Here is a 17,629-nt window from a genome sequence, read left to right as displayed (position 1 = left end):
ATTGTGTTCGCAGAACAAAACGAAAAGGACTTCGCCCTATTTCTAATGCTGACAATTCTATTTTCCATTGTTTGTAATGAGAATTTGCGCGCCAGATGCTTTTCCAAGATTAAGTCTATGGGCATCTTGTTTTCTGGTGATTATTCCTCAATGGTAAGTCCGGTCGGGATCTCGGACACCTGATTACACTCAGACCGTGACACGCTCCTCTCCTTCGTCACCACCACTGCGATGTAGTCACATGTTCTTCTTTCGATGCATCTTCTATTATCATTAAAGAACAGACTTTCTTCACAGCAGCAGAAGATGAAGAGTGGGCTAAGTAGTCAAATCAACGCAACGGAAAAGAATAGAACACGTCACCCTGTGTGAACACGGAAGCACTCACGAAGGCGACGTGAACGACCCGAGTCGCCAGCTTAGGATGACACCCCAAGCAAGAAAACACAAACGCTTCCAGATGCGGAATGGGGAGAGTCTGTACCCAAAAAATCGAACAAGGAATAATCAGAATATGCCTAGATACAATTATAATATTACAATGACCAACAAACAGTTCACAATTCAAGATATTATTACAAAACAATAATCTGAAACAAAACAAATGAGTACAGAACATTCACATAAATAATACATACATAAAATCACATGCAAAGATATTATCAAGACATATATTATCTGCGTTTACATATTGAACTTATTTCCTTTTCCTTCAGGATGTAGCTGTTTTCCAATGATCCATCTAAATTATAATGTAACTGGACGACGGTCTAATTCAAGTTGATATATTCTTAGATGTTTTAAGCAAGTATCTCTAGGTATATGTTAGTATTATTAATAATTGGAGTTTTAAATATAGTTTATTATCTGAAGGTATTCCATAGTTAACTTTTGTGTGTGTTGACTATCCTGAAGAATGATTCCTAATTGCAATAGGAAATATGTGGATAAACAGTACTCTTTTGCATCTTTTAGTTTCTTAGGCGTATTTCGAGCTTTTATAACTATACTTCTTTATATTTGTATTTAATTAAATATTTTATCTTTACTAAAATGAAATATACTTTGTACTATTATATCAATAATAAATGTGCATTTATTTTTCTTATTTCTTCTTTAATAATTCAATTTCTCTACGTTTCTATATTCTTCACATGTATAACATACTTGGAATACGCCTAGTTCCACATTTCAATAAACCTTGTAATCCAAATCATTCTACGGATTTTAATTTCTCAAACATGATTATTAATATTAGACTTACATATATCCCATATCCTAGTAAAATATTCATAGCTTTGTGTGGCATCAACAGTAGGGTGGGCCGAAAAATTTTTTTTCAGATATTCAGGATTGAGTAGTTATCAAAAGTTGTGCATTGGTACGAAATGAAGCCATATCAAATATGTTGATTTTAAAACAATATTTAACCGGGCCCCCGTGGCCCTAAAGTTTCCAATTTTTTGATCAAATAAAATGGTTTTAGGTAATACCGGTAATAACATTTTACCAGACAATACTATTAATACATAAAACATGAAATACATGGTTTCAATATACGCAAATAACTATTAAGAGCTTAACTAACTTTCATAACTACCATATTAACACACGAAAAACCTTTGTGTTGAGCCCAGCTCAGAACTCTCAAACTTTAAGAGAATATCACTTTCTCGCATCTGGATGCAAAATACATAACACTGGCTTTCCAAAGGCGGCGCTTACATTGCTGAATTCAAATAAACTAGAAACAATATAGCTGCGAGTCTCTCTTCCTGTATTGTCTTGACTTCGAATTAAGCATATGATTTTGAATTACAACTCAAAATGCAAAACGATCATTAACCCCATTAAGAAATGAGATATCCCCCATTAAGAGTCAAATTAAAGAAATTTAAGAACGGTGCTCAGAAGTTATGTGATATTTTCTCTTGCAAATGCTGCGATAGATTAACCTGTAAGTGTGGTAAATCAAATTATATACCGCTTTTGGACTGGGAGCTCATATTAGATCAGAGAAATCAGAGACAAATGACGAGTTGAATGTAAATGAAGCAGAAACCCATAGGCTCAAAAGAAAGCATGACACACAGATCGATTATGATGCTACGGTACCAATTACAAGAGGGTTACAATCGTTAGCCTCAATCCCGTACTTGGAACATACATTAAGCGCTTCCACCCCGAATTCAGAGGATGAAGAGTTCGCATGGAGCAATCATTTGGAGAATAAAATCTAAAGTAAACCTAAATAAACAATAGTGAGCCCTAAACAAATGAGTACCGCAAAAGATTTAACAGGTATATCGAATAGGTCGGCTGCTAAAATTGTATCCGCTGTTTTAGAAGATATGAATTTACTGAACAAAACTAAGACAAGGTAGTAGATAAAAACAAAATCCGTACGAAACTAGCAAAAAAGAAAAAAGAAACCGTCTACAGTTTAAAGCTACTAATTTTAAGGGTCTCTATTTTGATGGCCGAAAATACCAAACTATGGTTCTAATTGACAATTGCAATAGGCAAAGCACTCAAGAATATGCGGATTGTATCGATTTGACCGATTGGTCAGAAGTAATAGTAACGAAACCTCCAATTTCGGCTATCGTATCAATAGAAGAACCAACCGAAATGATTGTGGACAAGAGGAGGTTTCAGTTTGTCACGTTCCCCTTCCACACACAGGCTTTGGAGAGGTGTGTAAAGGTAGTAACAGAATCTTCTTCAGAAGTATGCGGGAGTGTTGCACGAGACGGTTATATTCGAGCAAAACTGTATCTACCAAGCTTCGAACATAAATCTCAATATTTTGTTCCAAGATTCCACTAAGGAGCTTTAAGTAAGAGGAGGGTGGGTGGGAGGAACTCGCTGTGTAGCCACCTCCACGTGGTGAGTTCTGCGCTGGTTTGGTGTTTGTTGGTCAATTTTTCAACCTTACCTTATGTATTTTGTCCGTACTATTATATCTACTAAACACCAATCAGGCGAAGAGCTGCACATCAGATCAGAACATTTAAAATCCTGGGGTCAAGTTAAAGTATTAGGAATCTTAACCAATTTTCTATACATACTTAAAATAATGGTGTTTATATTTAAAATAATAATAATAACACTTTTCGGACCCGCAGGGCCTGCTGAAATATTTTTTCTGCCTCTGTTTTGGGGAAGAAACATAGCATTATACAACTTTTGCACGGTACTCAAACTTAATTTCCTGAAAACAAATATTTCAATATTTTCACTACTCACAACCATATTTTTTCAGCATTAACGTTCTTTTGGGCTCCCGGGGCCCGGTTAAATATCTTTTTATCCGGCTCTGTTTTGGTGAGGAAACATGACATTATAAATTTTGCACGGTACTCAAACTTAACTTTCTAAAAAAATATATTTCAATAATATTTTCACTATTCACAACTTTTTTTTCAAAATTAACGTTCTTTAGGGCCCCCGGGGCCCGGTTAAATATCTTTTATCCCGGCTGTTTTGGTGAGGAAACATAATATAACATTATACAACTTTTGCACGGTACTGAAACTTAACTTTCTAAAAATATATTTTAATAATATTTTCATTGCTGGCTACTTTTTTTTTTCAAAATTAGCGTTCTTTCGGGCCCCCGGGGCCCGGTTAAATATCTTTTTATCCGGCTCTATTTTGGTGAAGAAACATAACGTAATATTATACAACTTTTGCATGGTACTCAAACTTAACTTTCCAAAAAATATATTTTAGTAATGTTTTCATTGCTGGCTACTTTTTTTTTTTTTCAAAATTAACGTTCTTTGGGGCCCCCGGGGCCCGGTTAAATATATTTTAATCCGGCTCTGTTTTGGTGAGGAAACATAATATAACATTATACAACTTTTGCACGGTACTCAATATTAATTTTCTAAAAAAAATTTTTTTCGGCCGTTTTCGGCCCACCCTAATCAACAGTCCAGATCCTAAATGTTGTAAACAGCCATCAGATATTCAAAGAGTAGATAACATTGTTTCCACTAGAAATTTTGATTATGCTTCAACAGTTTTAGTACATAAAGACGGTCATCGAAAATTGCGTGTGAGAACCCGGAGGGGGTCTACTAATTAACGCTGCATAGTTTTAAACTCCATATTTCTAATAAATCAAATACGTATGTAATACCACGTCAACCTATTCCAAGCAGAAGTATGTAAATAAGTCTCCTTCCGACGTAATCCCCAATCGACATGCAACCTTCGAAATAGTATGTAGTACGAAAACCACTCTTTTGCAACATTACATTAACGACTTCCTTCTTCCATTGGAACTGATACCATTTGAATAGCCAATGCACAAACAACATAGTATAAGTTAACAGGGAATTTTGACGAGGCTATAATTAATTTAGACTATTGATACGAATATCGGAAGATACATTACTTATGAGAACCCGGAGTGGGTTCGAAAAATTAACGCTGCATAGTTTTAAACTCCATATTTCTCATAATTAACACTCTTAAGAATATCATTTAACTTCTCACTTAGCAACCATTTTTTAGTATATAAGATGACTTCCTTTTCTTTTCACGAAGAAATTTAGAGGTGCAGAAATTGTACCATTTAGCCAATATATGTTTTGCGTTGAAATGCAAAATAAAATTGACGACAAATTATTGAATAATTAACAGAATGAATAAGAACAAGGGCCGCGGTGGCTCAGTGGTAGAGCGTTCACCTCCGGTGCTTGGGGTCCCGGGTTCGATCCCAGCCCCCGCCAAGTGAGCTTTGTGGTGGACAAACACCGTGTGCGTGGGTTTTCTCGGGGTTCTCCCGTTTCCTCCCACTTTCTTGATTCCACCATTTCATTCATTACTTATCATCACCGTCTCCTTTAGCCTAAACGGCATAACCGTGGGACGTAAAACTTCAAAGATTTCATTTTTGAATAAGAACAACAAAATCATAAGAATAATGAATAAATAAACGATCAGAGTTGGAATGCCATCACATAACGTGTGGGGCATTACAACCGCATTCTCAAATCACCATGTCAAATTTGTTTACGAACGGTTTAGGATTCTCGCAGGAATATTCGGACAAACGAACGCCAAAGTCGATTAAACAGGAGTCGAATAAAGTTTCGATGTATTCGTTTTAATTAAAATTTGGTATGTGTTCTCTTCCAGTCTTAAAGGTTAGTGTTTATTGATCATATCCTTCAAGAATATAGGGTTATAAGGCGAAAATACACCCCATGTTGCAATTTAGAAATATACATAGTATAACAAGAATTTTAGGAATGATGAAAAAAAAAAAAAAAACGCATCAAAAGATTGCGATCTTGGCCAATAATTAGTTTTTGGATCAGGGGCCACAAAAGTTAGTAACGGCTCCTAAATCGAGTTTTCTTCTTTTTTTACGGAATAAGCACTTCATACTGTGTAAATTGTTAGTCTTAGTTTGGCTACACTATATGTAGTTCTCAAAATATAGGGCGTACAAGAAAATGTTTGATTGGATGAAATATATTAATTTTTTTGGATCAGGGCCCACAATTTTTTTTGAACGGCCTCTAGTTTTCGTATCTTTTTGCGGAATAAGCACATCATGCTGAGTAAAATTGTTAGTTTGGGTTTGGCTATACTATCGTAGTTCTCCAGATATAAAGTCTACAAGAAAATTTTTGCCTGAAATATATTGGATCTTTTGATCCAATAAATACAATTTTGAAGCATAGTACACGTAAAATATCTTATATTTTGATACGATGTAGTGTATATTTTTATTTAGGGCTTCTATATCATCTCCATTCCTCGCAACTGAAATCAGTCAAAGGGGTTGAAAAAGGGAAGATTTCTTGAAATCCAGACTAAATTTATTGATTATTGGATTTTCTCGCAACAGGGAGTATATTTTCTTTCAGGCTCTTCTTAAAGGCGTGAACTCTGAGAAGAATGAAATAACCTCAATCCCACCCGAACTTAAAAGTTATATTGGATTTTAATACAATACGATCCATATATATGTATAGTTGGTTCTTCCCAATCAACCTCAGTGTGTTGGGTTAAAGTATGTGGAGGTTAACGGGGTTAATCCCGTCATCCTTCTTTAAAAGTTCTGTGTTGAACATTTTGCACTGAATAAATGGCTATGATCACGTAATATCCTACCGAGATTTCAGCCAGCGAGATTTTACCCAAACGGGATTATGTCCCGCGCGATTTTGGGCAACGATGTTTCAGACACGAGATTTTGTTCTATACGAGTTCTTAGAAGGAATATTTAGAGAGTTTCAAAATGTCGTGTTGGGGAAAGATGGAGAAGACAAAGTGGACAGAGAGAGAGAGCAACAAACGAAGATGTTTTAAAAAGGATAGGAGAGAAGAAAACGGTTTTAGCCAGCAACTTTCGTAGGAAGACCAATTGGATTGGACAGATGTTACGAAGAAATTGTGTTCTTCATACTACTATAGAAGGAAAGATGGAAGGAAAGCGAGGAATAGGAAGAACAACAACTGATCGATAATTTGAAAAATAGAAGAAAATGTTGGGAGTTAACCTCTTAACGTACAGATTTTCAACCAAAAGTTGTTCCATTTTTAATGTAATTTTTTTATTACTTTATTACATTATTCACATAAGAACATTATAAATGGTGGTGATAGGGTTCATTGTTGACGACTCAACAATGAGATGAGTAAATGATTTCTTCAGCAGCATTATCTGGTGGAAACATAAAGAAACATTAGAAAACGTGTATATTCAACCTTTTAAAAGGAGAACGGGTCAACAGAAGCTCAGACGAGTATAGTCGTCGTCTTAAGTTTTCGATAAAAATAAAAAGGACGAGTATACTCGTCCTTTACGTTAAGTGGTTAACAGAGAAAGGTGAAGCTCGAGAAAACATGGAAGAAACATTTCCAGGCTCAAACCTTCAAAAAATCATTAGTCTTAGAACCTGTTGAAAGGCATATTTAATGATACCTGTTCTTACTTTGTTTCTTTGTATTTTTTTTTTTTTTTATTTAACCTTTACAGTGATTATTGTAATCATATTGTTTTATACTGTCTTTTTTGTTTCAGCCACAAAAGGGAAAACAATTAACGAAAGGACAAAAACAAATTGTTGAGGAGAACAATGCAACGTTAAGCTTCTATCGAAACATGATCTTAGGGGCAAACGGAATTTTCTTGGCCATCATGTGCTTGCTGTCCGATACGTTTAATATGCAAAATGTAGTAAGTATTTTCCTGTGGCATGTGGTAAAATTTTACTTTGGGTAAGCAATGGTATCAGAGGCATCTCGTGAAAAACGTCACAGCGGTAAAAATTAGTTTTTTTTCTTTCTTGAAACCAAGACAAGAAAACTTCATTTATGTACTAATTGTTGCATACAAGAAGTAATGTAATAGGTAAATCTTTATTCCCATAGTTTCAAGCGTTAGTGTGACTTCCTTCACGAGCCGCCTCGGAATGGTATAAAACTTCTTAGTCTCTTTTATCTAAATTATAACAACATGTAACAGTTCTTGACATCAGCTAGTCCAGCTTCCATAACGTGTCTTATGAAGACGATGTTACATTACCGAAATAGTTACATGAGTGATATTAATAAACTTTGTGCTTTGATCAATTGTCCAAAGCTATAATTTACAAATTAACAGTTAATTTCCTTTGTTTGAAGAATCTGTACTCTTATTATGACCCCTTGAAAGCCTCTCTTGTTTGCCCAGAAAGCAAACAACATCAATGAAATGTTTCATAATGTCTCTGTCAGGGACGGACGCAGGGTGTGGGTTCTTGGGGTCCAGACTTCCCAGGAAATCCCAACTTTTCTCTAAATTTAGTCTAATTTTACGTATGATTTTACATATTTTAATATAATGTATGTTCATATTTGATTTCAGCCTCCCAAAAAGCTTCGGAAACCTCCTGAAATAAATTTCTGCGTACGTGCCTGGTGTTGCTGATTGCTTATTTTATTTTTTATCATAGGTATAGTTAATCCTGGACTTCACAAAAGATTTTTCTTTTAATAACACTGGTCTACAGTGGATTTTTACAGAAACGAAAGTAGCCAATCTTTATAGATTTCGAAGCGCTGAACACGAATATCACACTTAAAATTAGCTGGTAGTTCAGGGTTGCCAGTAAATGTGGAATATACCTAAAAATTCATGTTTTTCACATTTATTTTGTTAGGTTTTACTCAGGAACGTATAATTACGTCCCTATTTATCGTTGCGGAATGTGTTATACCTCTTTCTATTCGTCGATGACCGTACTTTCTGAAAATTTAACAATCATTCCGGTAACCGGTACCGTTGGGAAATTGTATACCCATATATTCGAAAATATCCCTTTTTTTAAGAGGAAAATCCGATTTTTTTATTTTTTTTTACTGGCAACCCTGCAATAGTAAAATTATAATTTATATTTGAAAAGTAACCTGTCAATATTGGGAATGTTTTCTGCAAATGTCGTCATGATCGAAGCGAGCCGAACTGTGAAAAAAAATATTATCCCTTCTACCGAAATGCCAAAATTTTACATACCTTTACAACATGTACATTAAAAATGTAATATTGACTTCCGTATGCCGAACAGAACTATAGGACAATACATTCAGACAATGTAACTATCATTTCGGTAGTCTGTACTGGGGTGGGGGATTTTATGTACTGAAATATTGCACAAAAAATTCCCCTTCTGCAAAGTTCCGACTTTTTTCTGCCTACAGCTGGTAATGCTGCAATAAATAACTGGAAAGAATGCTGGAAAAGTTATTCTAAGACTGATAACATTATGTGCCATCAAGAAGACCGAACTGAGAATAAATATTATCCTTTGAACTGAAATACCGCAAATTTCCCCTGTCTATTACATTTTTGGCCAAAAAAATAAATTGGTCTACTACATTTTTGCCAAAAAAAATAAATTGGTCCTCGGACCTTCGTTATTGCTGCACAAAAGTAAATTGTACACAAATTTATGGCCTAGGATAAATGAATGCACTCACCTTCAATGAATTGCGCCGTTTCTTTGCCTTTCTCTTGTAGGTTGTGTCTGAAGCATCCCTCTGTAGCGTCCAGCAAAAGTCAGCCAACATTGCAGCTGTCCACCGACCCGTGTATCGATGTTCCATGAGAGAAATATCCCAGTGAAATCACTCGCCGTGTTCATCACTGAAAGCACCACAGTTCTCTGGGAAGACATCGAGGTGTGAGTGAAGAAAGTGCATTTTCAGTGTCGTGTTGCAGCCAATGTTTTGATAAGCATGAATTAATTCATCCACAAGGTCCCTGTAATTGTCGGCTCTCTTGTTTCCCCAAGAACAATGTGGTCAAATTACGGAAACAACGCAACGCATGCAGCTGATCAGGGGTTAGAGTGGCCTCAAAGTCAGGGTCATTTAGGAGCTGGCGTATCTGTGGACCAATGAATATTCCCTGTTTGATCTTCTCTGTACTTAATCGTGGAAACTTCATGCACAACTATCCGAATGCTGCTTCATTCGTGTTCACCGCCTTTACAAACGCTGTCATAAGTCCCAACTTAATATGCAGTGGTGGGAGAACAATTTTCTGAGGGTTTACTAGAGGTTCATTGACAATAATTTTTGAGCCAGGAATCGGAGCTGTTCTTAAAGGCCACTCGTTTTGTGTATAGTATTTATCTCTTGCGCGACTGTCCCACTCACATATATAACAACAATACTTAGTATAACCTCCTTGCAAACCAAACAAAATCGAAATTACTTTGAAATCTCCACATACTAGCCATTCATGCTGATTGTAACTAATGACGCGTAGAACAGATTTCAACGTAGTGTACGTTTCTTTCGCTAAAGCAGCATATGCGACAGGGATGGACGGTCTTTCGTTATTATTATGTAACAGTACACCCTTCAGGCTTGTTTTGGAACCATCTATGAATAGTCTCCACTCATCCGGTTTGTGTTAAATATGTAGGTCATGAAACAAACCTTCAACATCACTGCAGAATGTAATATCACCTTCAGTACTGAAATAGTTCTCAAGTTCTTTCTGGCGATCCTGAAAAACTGACACTCGCACTGTTTCAGCTAGAAGATTCCACTGCTGCAGTCGTGAGGCTAACACTTCAGCTTTACACTTCGGGAGGTCTAAATCTCTAATCAGATCACTGAGTTCACGTTGTGTGATTTTGTGTGTTTCGCTGGATGAAGATGGCGTAAATGAAGGATCAACAACACTGGTGGATGGATGCACTTCTTCGGCTGTATGTCTAGGATCACCATTCTCGCTATCACTGCTTGATGTTGTTGCGTTTGGGGGAACAGAAACTGGCAGTCCTTGTCCATGAGGCACAGGGCGAATTACAGATGGGATGTCAGGGTATTCGATATTTCTCTTCCTTTTGGTATTGATTCCTTTCTTCAAGGGCGGTGTCATACAAAAATAGCAATCAGACACATGATTTGTGGGTTCACGCTAAATAGCAGGCACGCCAAACTTCATGCAGACGTTTTTCCCATGCATCCAAGCATTTAATACGGAAGAACACGAAGTACAACACACGTGTGGAGCCCAAGATTTGTCTTGGTCTCCCACTCGACAACCGAAATACAATGAATAGGCTTTCCTTACTGCATCAGTAAGTGGTCGCCTTCTATTACCACAAATAGCGTCTGCACAAATGTAACAAAAGTTATTAGGATTGTTCTTGCAGGTGCGGGGCATTTTCATGAAAACCGACACTCGTTCAAATAACACAAACACTCACAGTTTAATTCAAATACTTTACTGTATATACATTCACCACGAACCACCTCTCAACCAAGACACATTACAGTACAGTAAAAGAGAGCGCGGACACACACACGCACGCCGCCAACAAGTTTCAGCCTGTCGAATGATCAGGTGATTGGATCGTGGGCACATGAGTGAGCGTTACGCATTTTTGCCAGATCCAACAAGTACAACTTGCTTAACGACGGCAGCAAAACCGTTGTTACACTTCTTTGTATATTGCTATTATAACAACAACGCAATTCATTTGTTCCCTAAGTACGTGTGACATTTACCCCTTCGAAATTTCTTGACAATACGGTCATTCCATGGGAACAACATTTTTTTGTGTGGGTGTGAATAGAAAATAAATTGTTGCTATCAACATATATTTATGATTATATTTATCCGAGGATTGCCAGTGCAGTTATTTATTGCAGGATTGCCAGCTGTACGCAGAAAGAAGTCGGAATTTTGCAGAAAGGGAATTCTTCGTGCAATATTTCAGTACATAAAATCCCCCACCCCAGTACAGACTACCGAAATGATAGTTACATTGTCTGAATGTATTGTTCTATAGTTCTGTTCGGCATACGGAAGTCAATATTACATTTTTAATGTACATGTAAAGGTATAAAAAATTTCGGCATTTCGGTAGAAGGGATAATATTTTTTTCACAGTTCGGCTCGCTTCGATCATGACGACATTTGCAGAAAACATTCCTAATATTGACAGGTTACTTTTCAAATATAAATTATAATTTTACTATTGCAGGGTTGCCAGTAAAAAAATAAAATCGGATTTTCCTCGGAAAAAGGGGTATTTTCGAATATATGGGTATATAATTTCCCAACGGTACCGGTTACCGGAACGATTGTTAAATTTTCAGAACGTACGGTCATTGGCGAATAGAAAGAGGTATAACACATTCCGCAACGATAAATAGGGACGTAATTATGCGTTCCTGAGTAAAACCTAACAAAATAAATGTGAAAAACATGAATTTTTTAGGTAAATTCCACATTTACTGGCAACCCTGAGCTACCAGCTAATTTTAAGTGTAATATTCGTGTTCAGCGCCTCGAAATCTATAAAGATTGTCTACTTTCGTTTCTGTAAAAAATAAAAAGTGAAAATTTGTTGACCAGTGTAATATGTGGCGATCAGTTGCCAACAATGTCGCAGTTCGAACAACAACACAAACATCAAGTTGATGTGCAAATTGGGGAAATCTGCTTCAGAGACTTTGATAGCCTAAAAAACAGTTTAGCTTTCTCTGATGTTTGTGTTTTCCCAAAGCTAAAAAATAGACCTGGAAGGTACCCGTTTCGCCACCGTAGAAGAGATCAAAAACCAACGCAACGTCTGAACTTCGGTAGATACCGAAAGAAGGATTTCCGCGGTGTTCCCATCTATGCCAGGTGCAATGGAGAAAGTGTGTGTGTGTGTGTTTCGAATGTGCCAACTTTGAGGGCGATTGACTAAATGTGTACCTATATTGTAGTAGTATATAGTTACAACTTTGACTTCCCCTTGTATAGTATATATACCAAATTAAACCAAATTTGGAAAGAAATTTAATAACCAAATTAGGATAGGTGCTTGTGATTACTATAAACTAGTAGAAATGAAGACAAATGTGTTTCTAATTCATGTAGTGTTAACGGACCTTGTAAATCCGGGAGGAACATAGCGAATTATTTAGCTTACTATATAAAAAAATAAAACTATTTTAATGAAGCTTGAGATCATAGTGACGTTTACGAGTTTATTGATAATTGTGAAAAAATTACCATTGTTTAAAAAAAAATGAATTAGATTAAAAGTGTATATCGGAGATGTTAAGCGCCCCAGAACTATCAAAACGTTTTAAAGAAAATCAGCTCGATATTAAACGTCAAGTGTTACACGAAACAGAAAACAATTTAGAAAGTTTTTTTTTTAGCTATAGTATTAAAATTAAAAAAAAAAAAAAAACACCTAAATTCAGATAGTGGAAATTTAAATCATAGATAAGATCAAACATGTTTCAAATTTGTGAACGGAAACAAGACTTAAAAAGTCATAGTCCACTCACAGTGCAGATTGATCAATCACGAGGCGCGTTCTGAGCAGCTATAAATGTACCACATTGACTTGACATCTAGTCTTCCGTTCCGAGCGCTGCTATCGACTGAAGGAATTCCACTCCCTTTCGCTAAAGCTCTCTCGCTTAGCAACAGCTGAACCTTTATTGGCTCAACGTGTGGATGTGTCGAGGGCGAGCTTTAGTTCGCATTTTTGCCACGGCTCAAGACATTTTGGCAGCACTTCAGAAGAATACTACTGAATAATTTTTAACAATTTTCGTGGTTGTCTTTCTTTGTTTCTTCCGCACAGACGTATGGAGTGGTGAATATGTATTTTTATTTATCTATTACCTGTATAAGACATTGTCGTTCTGCTCATGTAAATGTTGTTGTCTGTAATTTTATTGGATATATTGATGATAAGTGTTGCTTATTTTCAGATCTTGTTCATCCTGTCTTCAGCAGCGTATATAGGAAGTTATCAGTTTATGGCGTATATGGCAAAAGCCACATATACAGATTCAGGGCAGCTTTTTGACAGCGGAGTGGACCTGAATATGGAAGGAGGGATTGCCGAGTAAGTATCTTTAATATATTGCTTCCATTCAGTAAAATAAAGAGAAATATCGTCTGTAAAATGCAAAACATGATATCCATTGCCCAAGCTTTGTTTGTAGTGTACGTAAATTTGATTTAAGCTACCCGCTGAACAAAACAATACGTTTGCTGTAAAATATATATATATTAGCGTGTAACAGTTTCGCCAACTATCCACTTTGGCTTCATCAGACATACCGCTCCTACTTTTTTATAAATTATATTTTTCAAATGATTTCTCTGGGATCACCGTGGCTCAGTGGTAAAGCGCTTACCTCTGGTGCGTTGGGTCCTTGGTTTGATCCCTGGCCAGTTACTTTGTGCTGGACAATATCGTATCCTTGAGTTTTCTCGGTGTACTCCCGTTTTCCTCCCACATTCTCATTCCACTAACTCTTTCATCATCATTCACTTGCCTTAGTCATTCGTCTTCCTTAGCCTAAAGGGCATACGCGTAGGATGTTAAACTGAAAAATGTCATTTCACTTTCAAATGATTTCCCCCTTTTGTTAATACATTCTTTTCCATTGTCTAACGGTACGCTCTTGTTCTGAAAGTCTCTTCTTTACGGCGCGAGCTGTTTCCCGAATGTTCTTAACTCACAACAAGAATGCATTTTGGCTTGAAACACTGTGATTCAAATAAGTGTCGAATTGCTTGCGATGCACGCTAAGTAACAATCACTATCACATTTATTATTATTATCATTATTATTGATAAAGAAATGTCCCCAAAATAAATGACTGATGATCTCCTTACCAACGCTTCATGGCAACTGAAATGATTTGAGCTAACTACGATATTACAGTCAATCTCAGCAATCATATCTGCGCAGTAGTGATTTAAAGAAAAGGAGAACCAATCCTTACAGTGCTTAAATACAGCTCACAGACCTAAGAACGTATCAAAATGTATCATTTTGTGAAATAATCAAGTATAGTCAGAATTCCAATTTGTAAGCTATCAGGTCCTTCTTCCAGCCCCTGTATAAACGTAGGCACTCCAATGAGGATCGAACACCAGACAGCATTGGCGTTAGATACTTAACCATGAAGTAACACTTATCCCAGGGTACTTTCACGCTCGGGCAGTAGCAGCGAACAAAGAGAATCATTGGGAAAATTTTCTTGTTCAGAGTAGTAAAATGCGCAAAAAAGTTGCACCAGCAGGCAGAAATAAAATTTTTATTATTCATAACCAAAATTAACACTTAACAGGGAAAGCATTTTACAAAATTTGTTACATCGGGTTACGTCGTGCATAACAAATTTCTTAACCAATACATCACGCGCCTTCAGAGATGAGATTACAGTACTTGCCATGAGCAATATATAGAAGTGATGAAGGGAATTCCCATACCAAGCTCAGCGTTTTTGATTAGGGAGATCCGGATTCGATTCTCGTCTGGAGATCATGTGGTCGAATCCCATGTTAAGCTGTGGATCCACGTCTTATATAGCCTTGGTGCCAAAGGAAATACCTAATCCCAATCCCATCCATACTAAGCTCAAATTATGTATAACACTAACTTCAGGTCTGTCAACCTATAACCGTCACCAGGTTATATAAGTAATTTTTGTGGACGCTCTGTATATTTTGGAAAGAGAAACCATTCTTCGATTTATACTTTATTTGTGCGACGCAAATAATTTCTTTATTCGATGGAAAGAAATTGGATACCAGGACCTGAACTGCTAACAAACCGATTTCTTTCCCGCGAATTAGAAAAAAAGAGTCTTTCATCGTTCACCAATACATATATATGAAACGTTGCTTTGCGGTGAGAAGATTTAGGTGAGTAACAAAGACCACATTCATTTGGTGTGCTATATGTGTGAAACTCGTATTTCTACTACGTGGATACTATAGCGTTTCTTCCTTACTCATTAATATGCAAAGACTACGCTCTATAGTTATTTGGAATTAAATTAAGTGTTTTCTTCAATTACTTATGAACATACTAGCATGGACAGCTGCAATCTAGCCAGACTCGCCTATCAATATTGTTGAGCCGCTTTTTTTCTAGAAGTTCTCACGAAAAAGTTATCGTACTTTCCTTCTACATTGTGGCCAGTGAACTGTCAATTAAATAAATTCTTTCAACATTTAATTTTCATCTCCACACAATTGGTTTAACTTGATCACATTTTGAAATGAACTTCCAAAATTGACCAGTCGGTCAATCCAGTTCGCACCTGGACCACCTCAACTATAAGAGTTTTCTCCGCGTGTCGATACAGCCAACATGTTCGTTGGATTCGCTATAGAATTAAGTAAAGGGGCATACGTCTAGTAGCCGCCCAAGGACTTGCACAGCGGCTAGCCCCCATTTAGTGAAGTCTCAGGTCCACTGACCCAGTGCGTATAATTAGTAAACGGGTCCTACCAATGCTCTAAATTATACATTGCGACTACCTGTGTTTCTTCTGCTGGATACTACTGTCAGCGTTTTGCGGATTCTTCTCGCAGTAGTCAGGAACTTACGTCGTGGGATTACCCTTAGTGTTATCCCACAGTGCTAACCCCCATATGCATTAGTTAGTGGTGTGAGAAAAGTATTTGTGATGAACCTTCAAATATATTTCATATATATATATATATATATCTATATATATATATATATATATATAGGCCTATAACATTGTAAAATGTGAAGTGTGGTTTTATGTTTGTGGAGATAGCTAAGTGTCTACCTCCATATCAGTGTATAGTGTTGTGATTGCTTTTCCTCTTCATAATTTTTTTACACATAGTGCATTTAATAAATAAGCATAGTATTATTTTATTTAATGTGTTTTCGTTGCATGTGTGAATGACATTTTTGTGTGTCGTGGTCTGAGCGATCATCTGAATGTCCGAGAGAATTTCGAGACGAGACATCCGAACCTCGCGGTACTTTATGCTCATTTCATTAGTGAGACCAGAGAGCGATCCGGGAAAAGTTCTTTAATGTCTTAACCAGTGGGTAAGTTCAGATCTCTTGAAAGTACTCGTTGGCGGGACAGCAAGGGGCAGATCCGGAAAGGGGTTACTAACCTTAAGTCACAAGGCGTGTAATAGGTTACCCATGGATAGTTAAAAATATTACAATCGAGAATCGAAATTATGGATGCGTTAAAATATCAAATAACACTTTTGATAGAGTAGATATTTTCAAATATCTGGGATCAAGATTAACAGACAAAAACCATATTCACGAAGAAATTAAATGTCGACTGAAAGCAGGGAATTCGTGTTATTATTCAGTTCTAAATCTCGTGTCGTCGAGGAATCTGAAGATTAAAATATATAAAACGATAATCATGCCTGTTGTTCTGTATGGTTGCGTAACAGGTTCGCTTACTCTGAGAGAAGAACATAGACAGAAAGTATTTGAGAACAAGATCCTGAGGCAAATATTCGGACCCAAGAGGAACGGGAATGGGGAATGGCGGAAACTTCATAACGAGGAACTACATAATTTATATGGTTTACCGAACATTGTTAGGGTCGTCAAGTCTAGGAGGCTTAGGTGGGCAGGTCATGTAGCTAGAATGGAAGAAAGTAGAAACGCTTTCAAAGTCTTGACTGGAAGACCAATCGGAAAACGACCATTAGGAAGACCTAGGCGTAGATGGGAGGACAATATTAAGATGGATGTCGCAGAGATAGGAATACAAAGTAGAAACTGGATCCAGTTGGCTAAGAACAGAAGTCAATGGACAGTGTTTGTGAACGCGGCATTGAACCTCCGGGTTCCATAGGCCGTAGAGTTAGTTAGTTAGTTTTTATTATTGAGAATCGAAAGATCAGTCTACCATTCATTCTTTTCTCCCCCCCTTTTTTTTTCATCAAAAGAGTGTAGCAAAAGTAACTTTGTAAAGGATTTGGCTCAGCAATTTTAATTTCTTCACTGTTATTTGAATAAAAAGAAAATCGCAATTCAACAGAGATTTTGATGTTCAAGTTTTGAAGTGAAGTTTTGAGTTTAACGTTCCTTTCAGCAGCGATGCTATATGAGACGTGGACCTACTGATTAACGTGGAATTTGAACTACATGACCTCCCGCCGAGAATCGAACCTGGATCTCCCACGCCAAAGGCAGGTACATTAACCGCTTATCTACCAAAAGAGCTCAGGTTCAAGTTTTTAACACAGAAGTAGGTATCTGGAACAAAATACGGAGACGATTCAGAATAGCAATAATGGCGGCTCGTGGAGTAATTCTGATCGAGGAGTGATATTTAA

The 17,629-nt window shown here is 36.8% G+C and overlaps 1 protein-coding gene across 1 annotated transcript in view; it reads left to right on the top strand.

Moving 5' to 3' along the window:
- The window catches only part of LOC145674526 (transmembrane protein 208), a 56,912-nt gene that overhangs the window by 15,231 nt on the left and 24,052 nt on the right, over nucleotides 1-17,629 (top strand). The window contains exons 2-3 of the mRNA XM_081744682.1: nucleotides 7,049-7,204; nucleotides 13,246-13,382. Coding sequence (XP_081600808.1) covers nucleotides 7,049-7,204; nucleotides 13,246-13,382 — 293 coding nt within the window. The remainder of the gene's footprint in view (nucleotides 1-7,048; nucleotides 7,205-13,245; nucleotides 13,383-17,629) is intronic.

Source organism: Thermobia domestica, chromosome 17 (genome assembly GCF_964235325.1).
Source record: "Thermobia domestica chromosome 17, izTheDome1.hap1.1, whole genome shotgun sequence".
NCBI lineage: Eukaryota > Metazoa > Arthropoda > Insecta > Zygentoma > Lepismatidae > Thermobia > Thermobia domestica.
The sequence above is the reverse complement of the archived record's forward strand: the minus strand, read 5'-3'. Positions and strand labels throughout refer to the sequence as shown.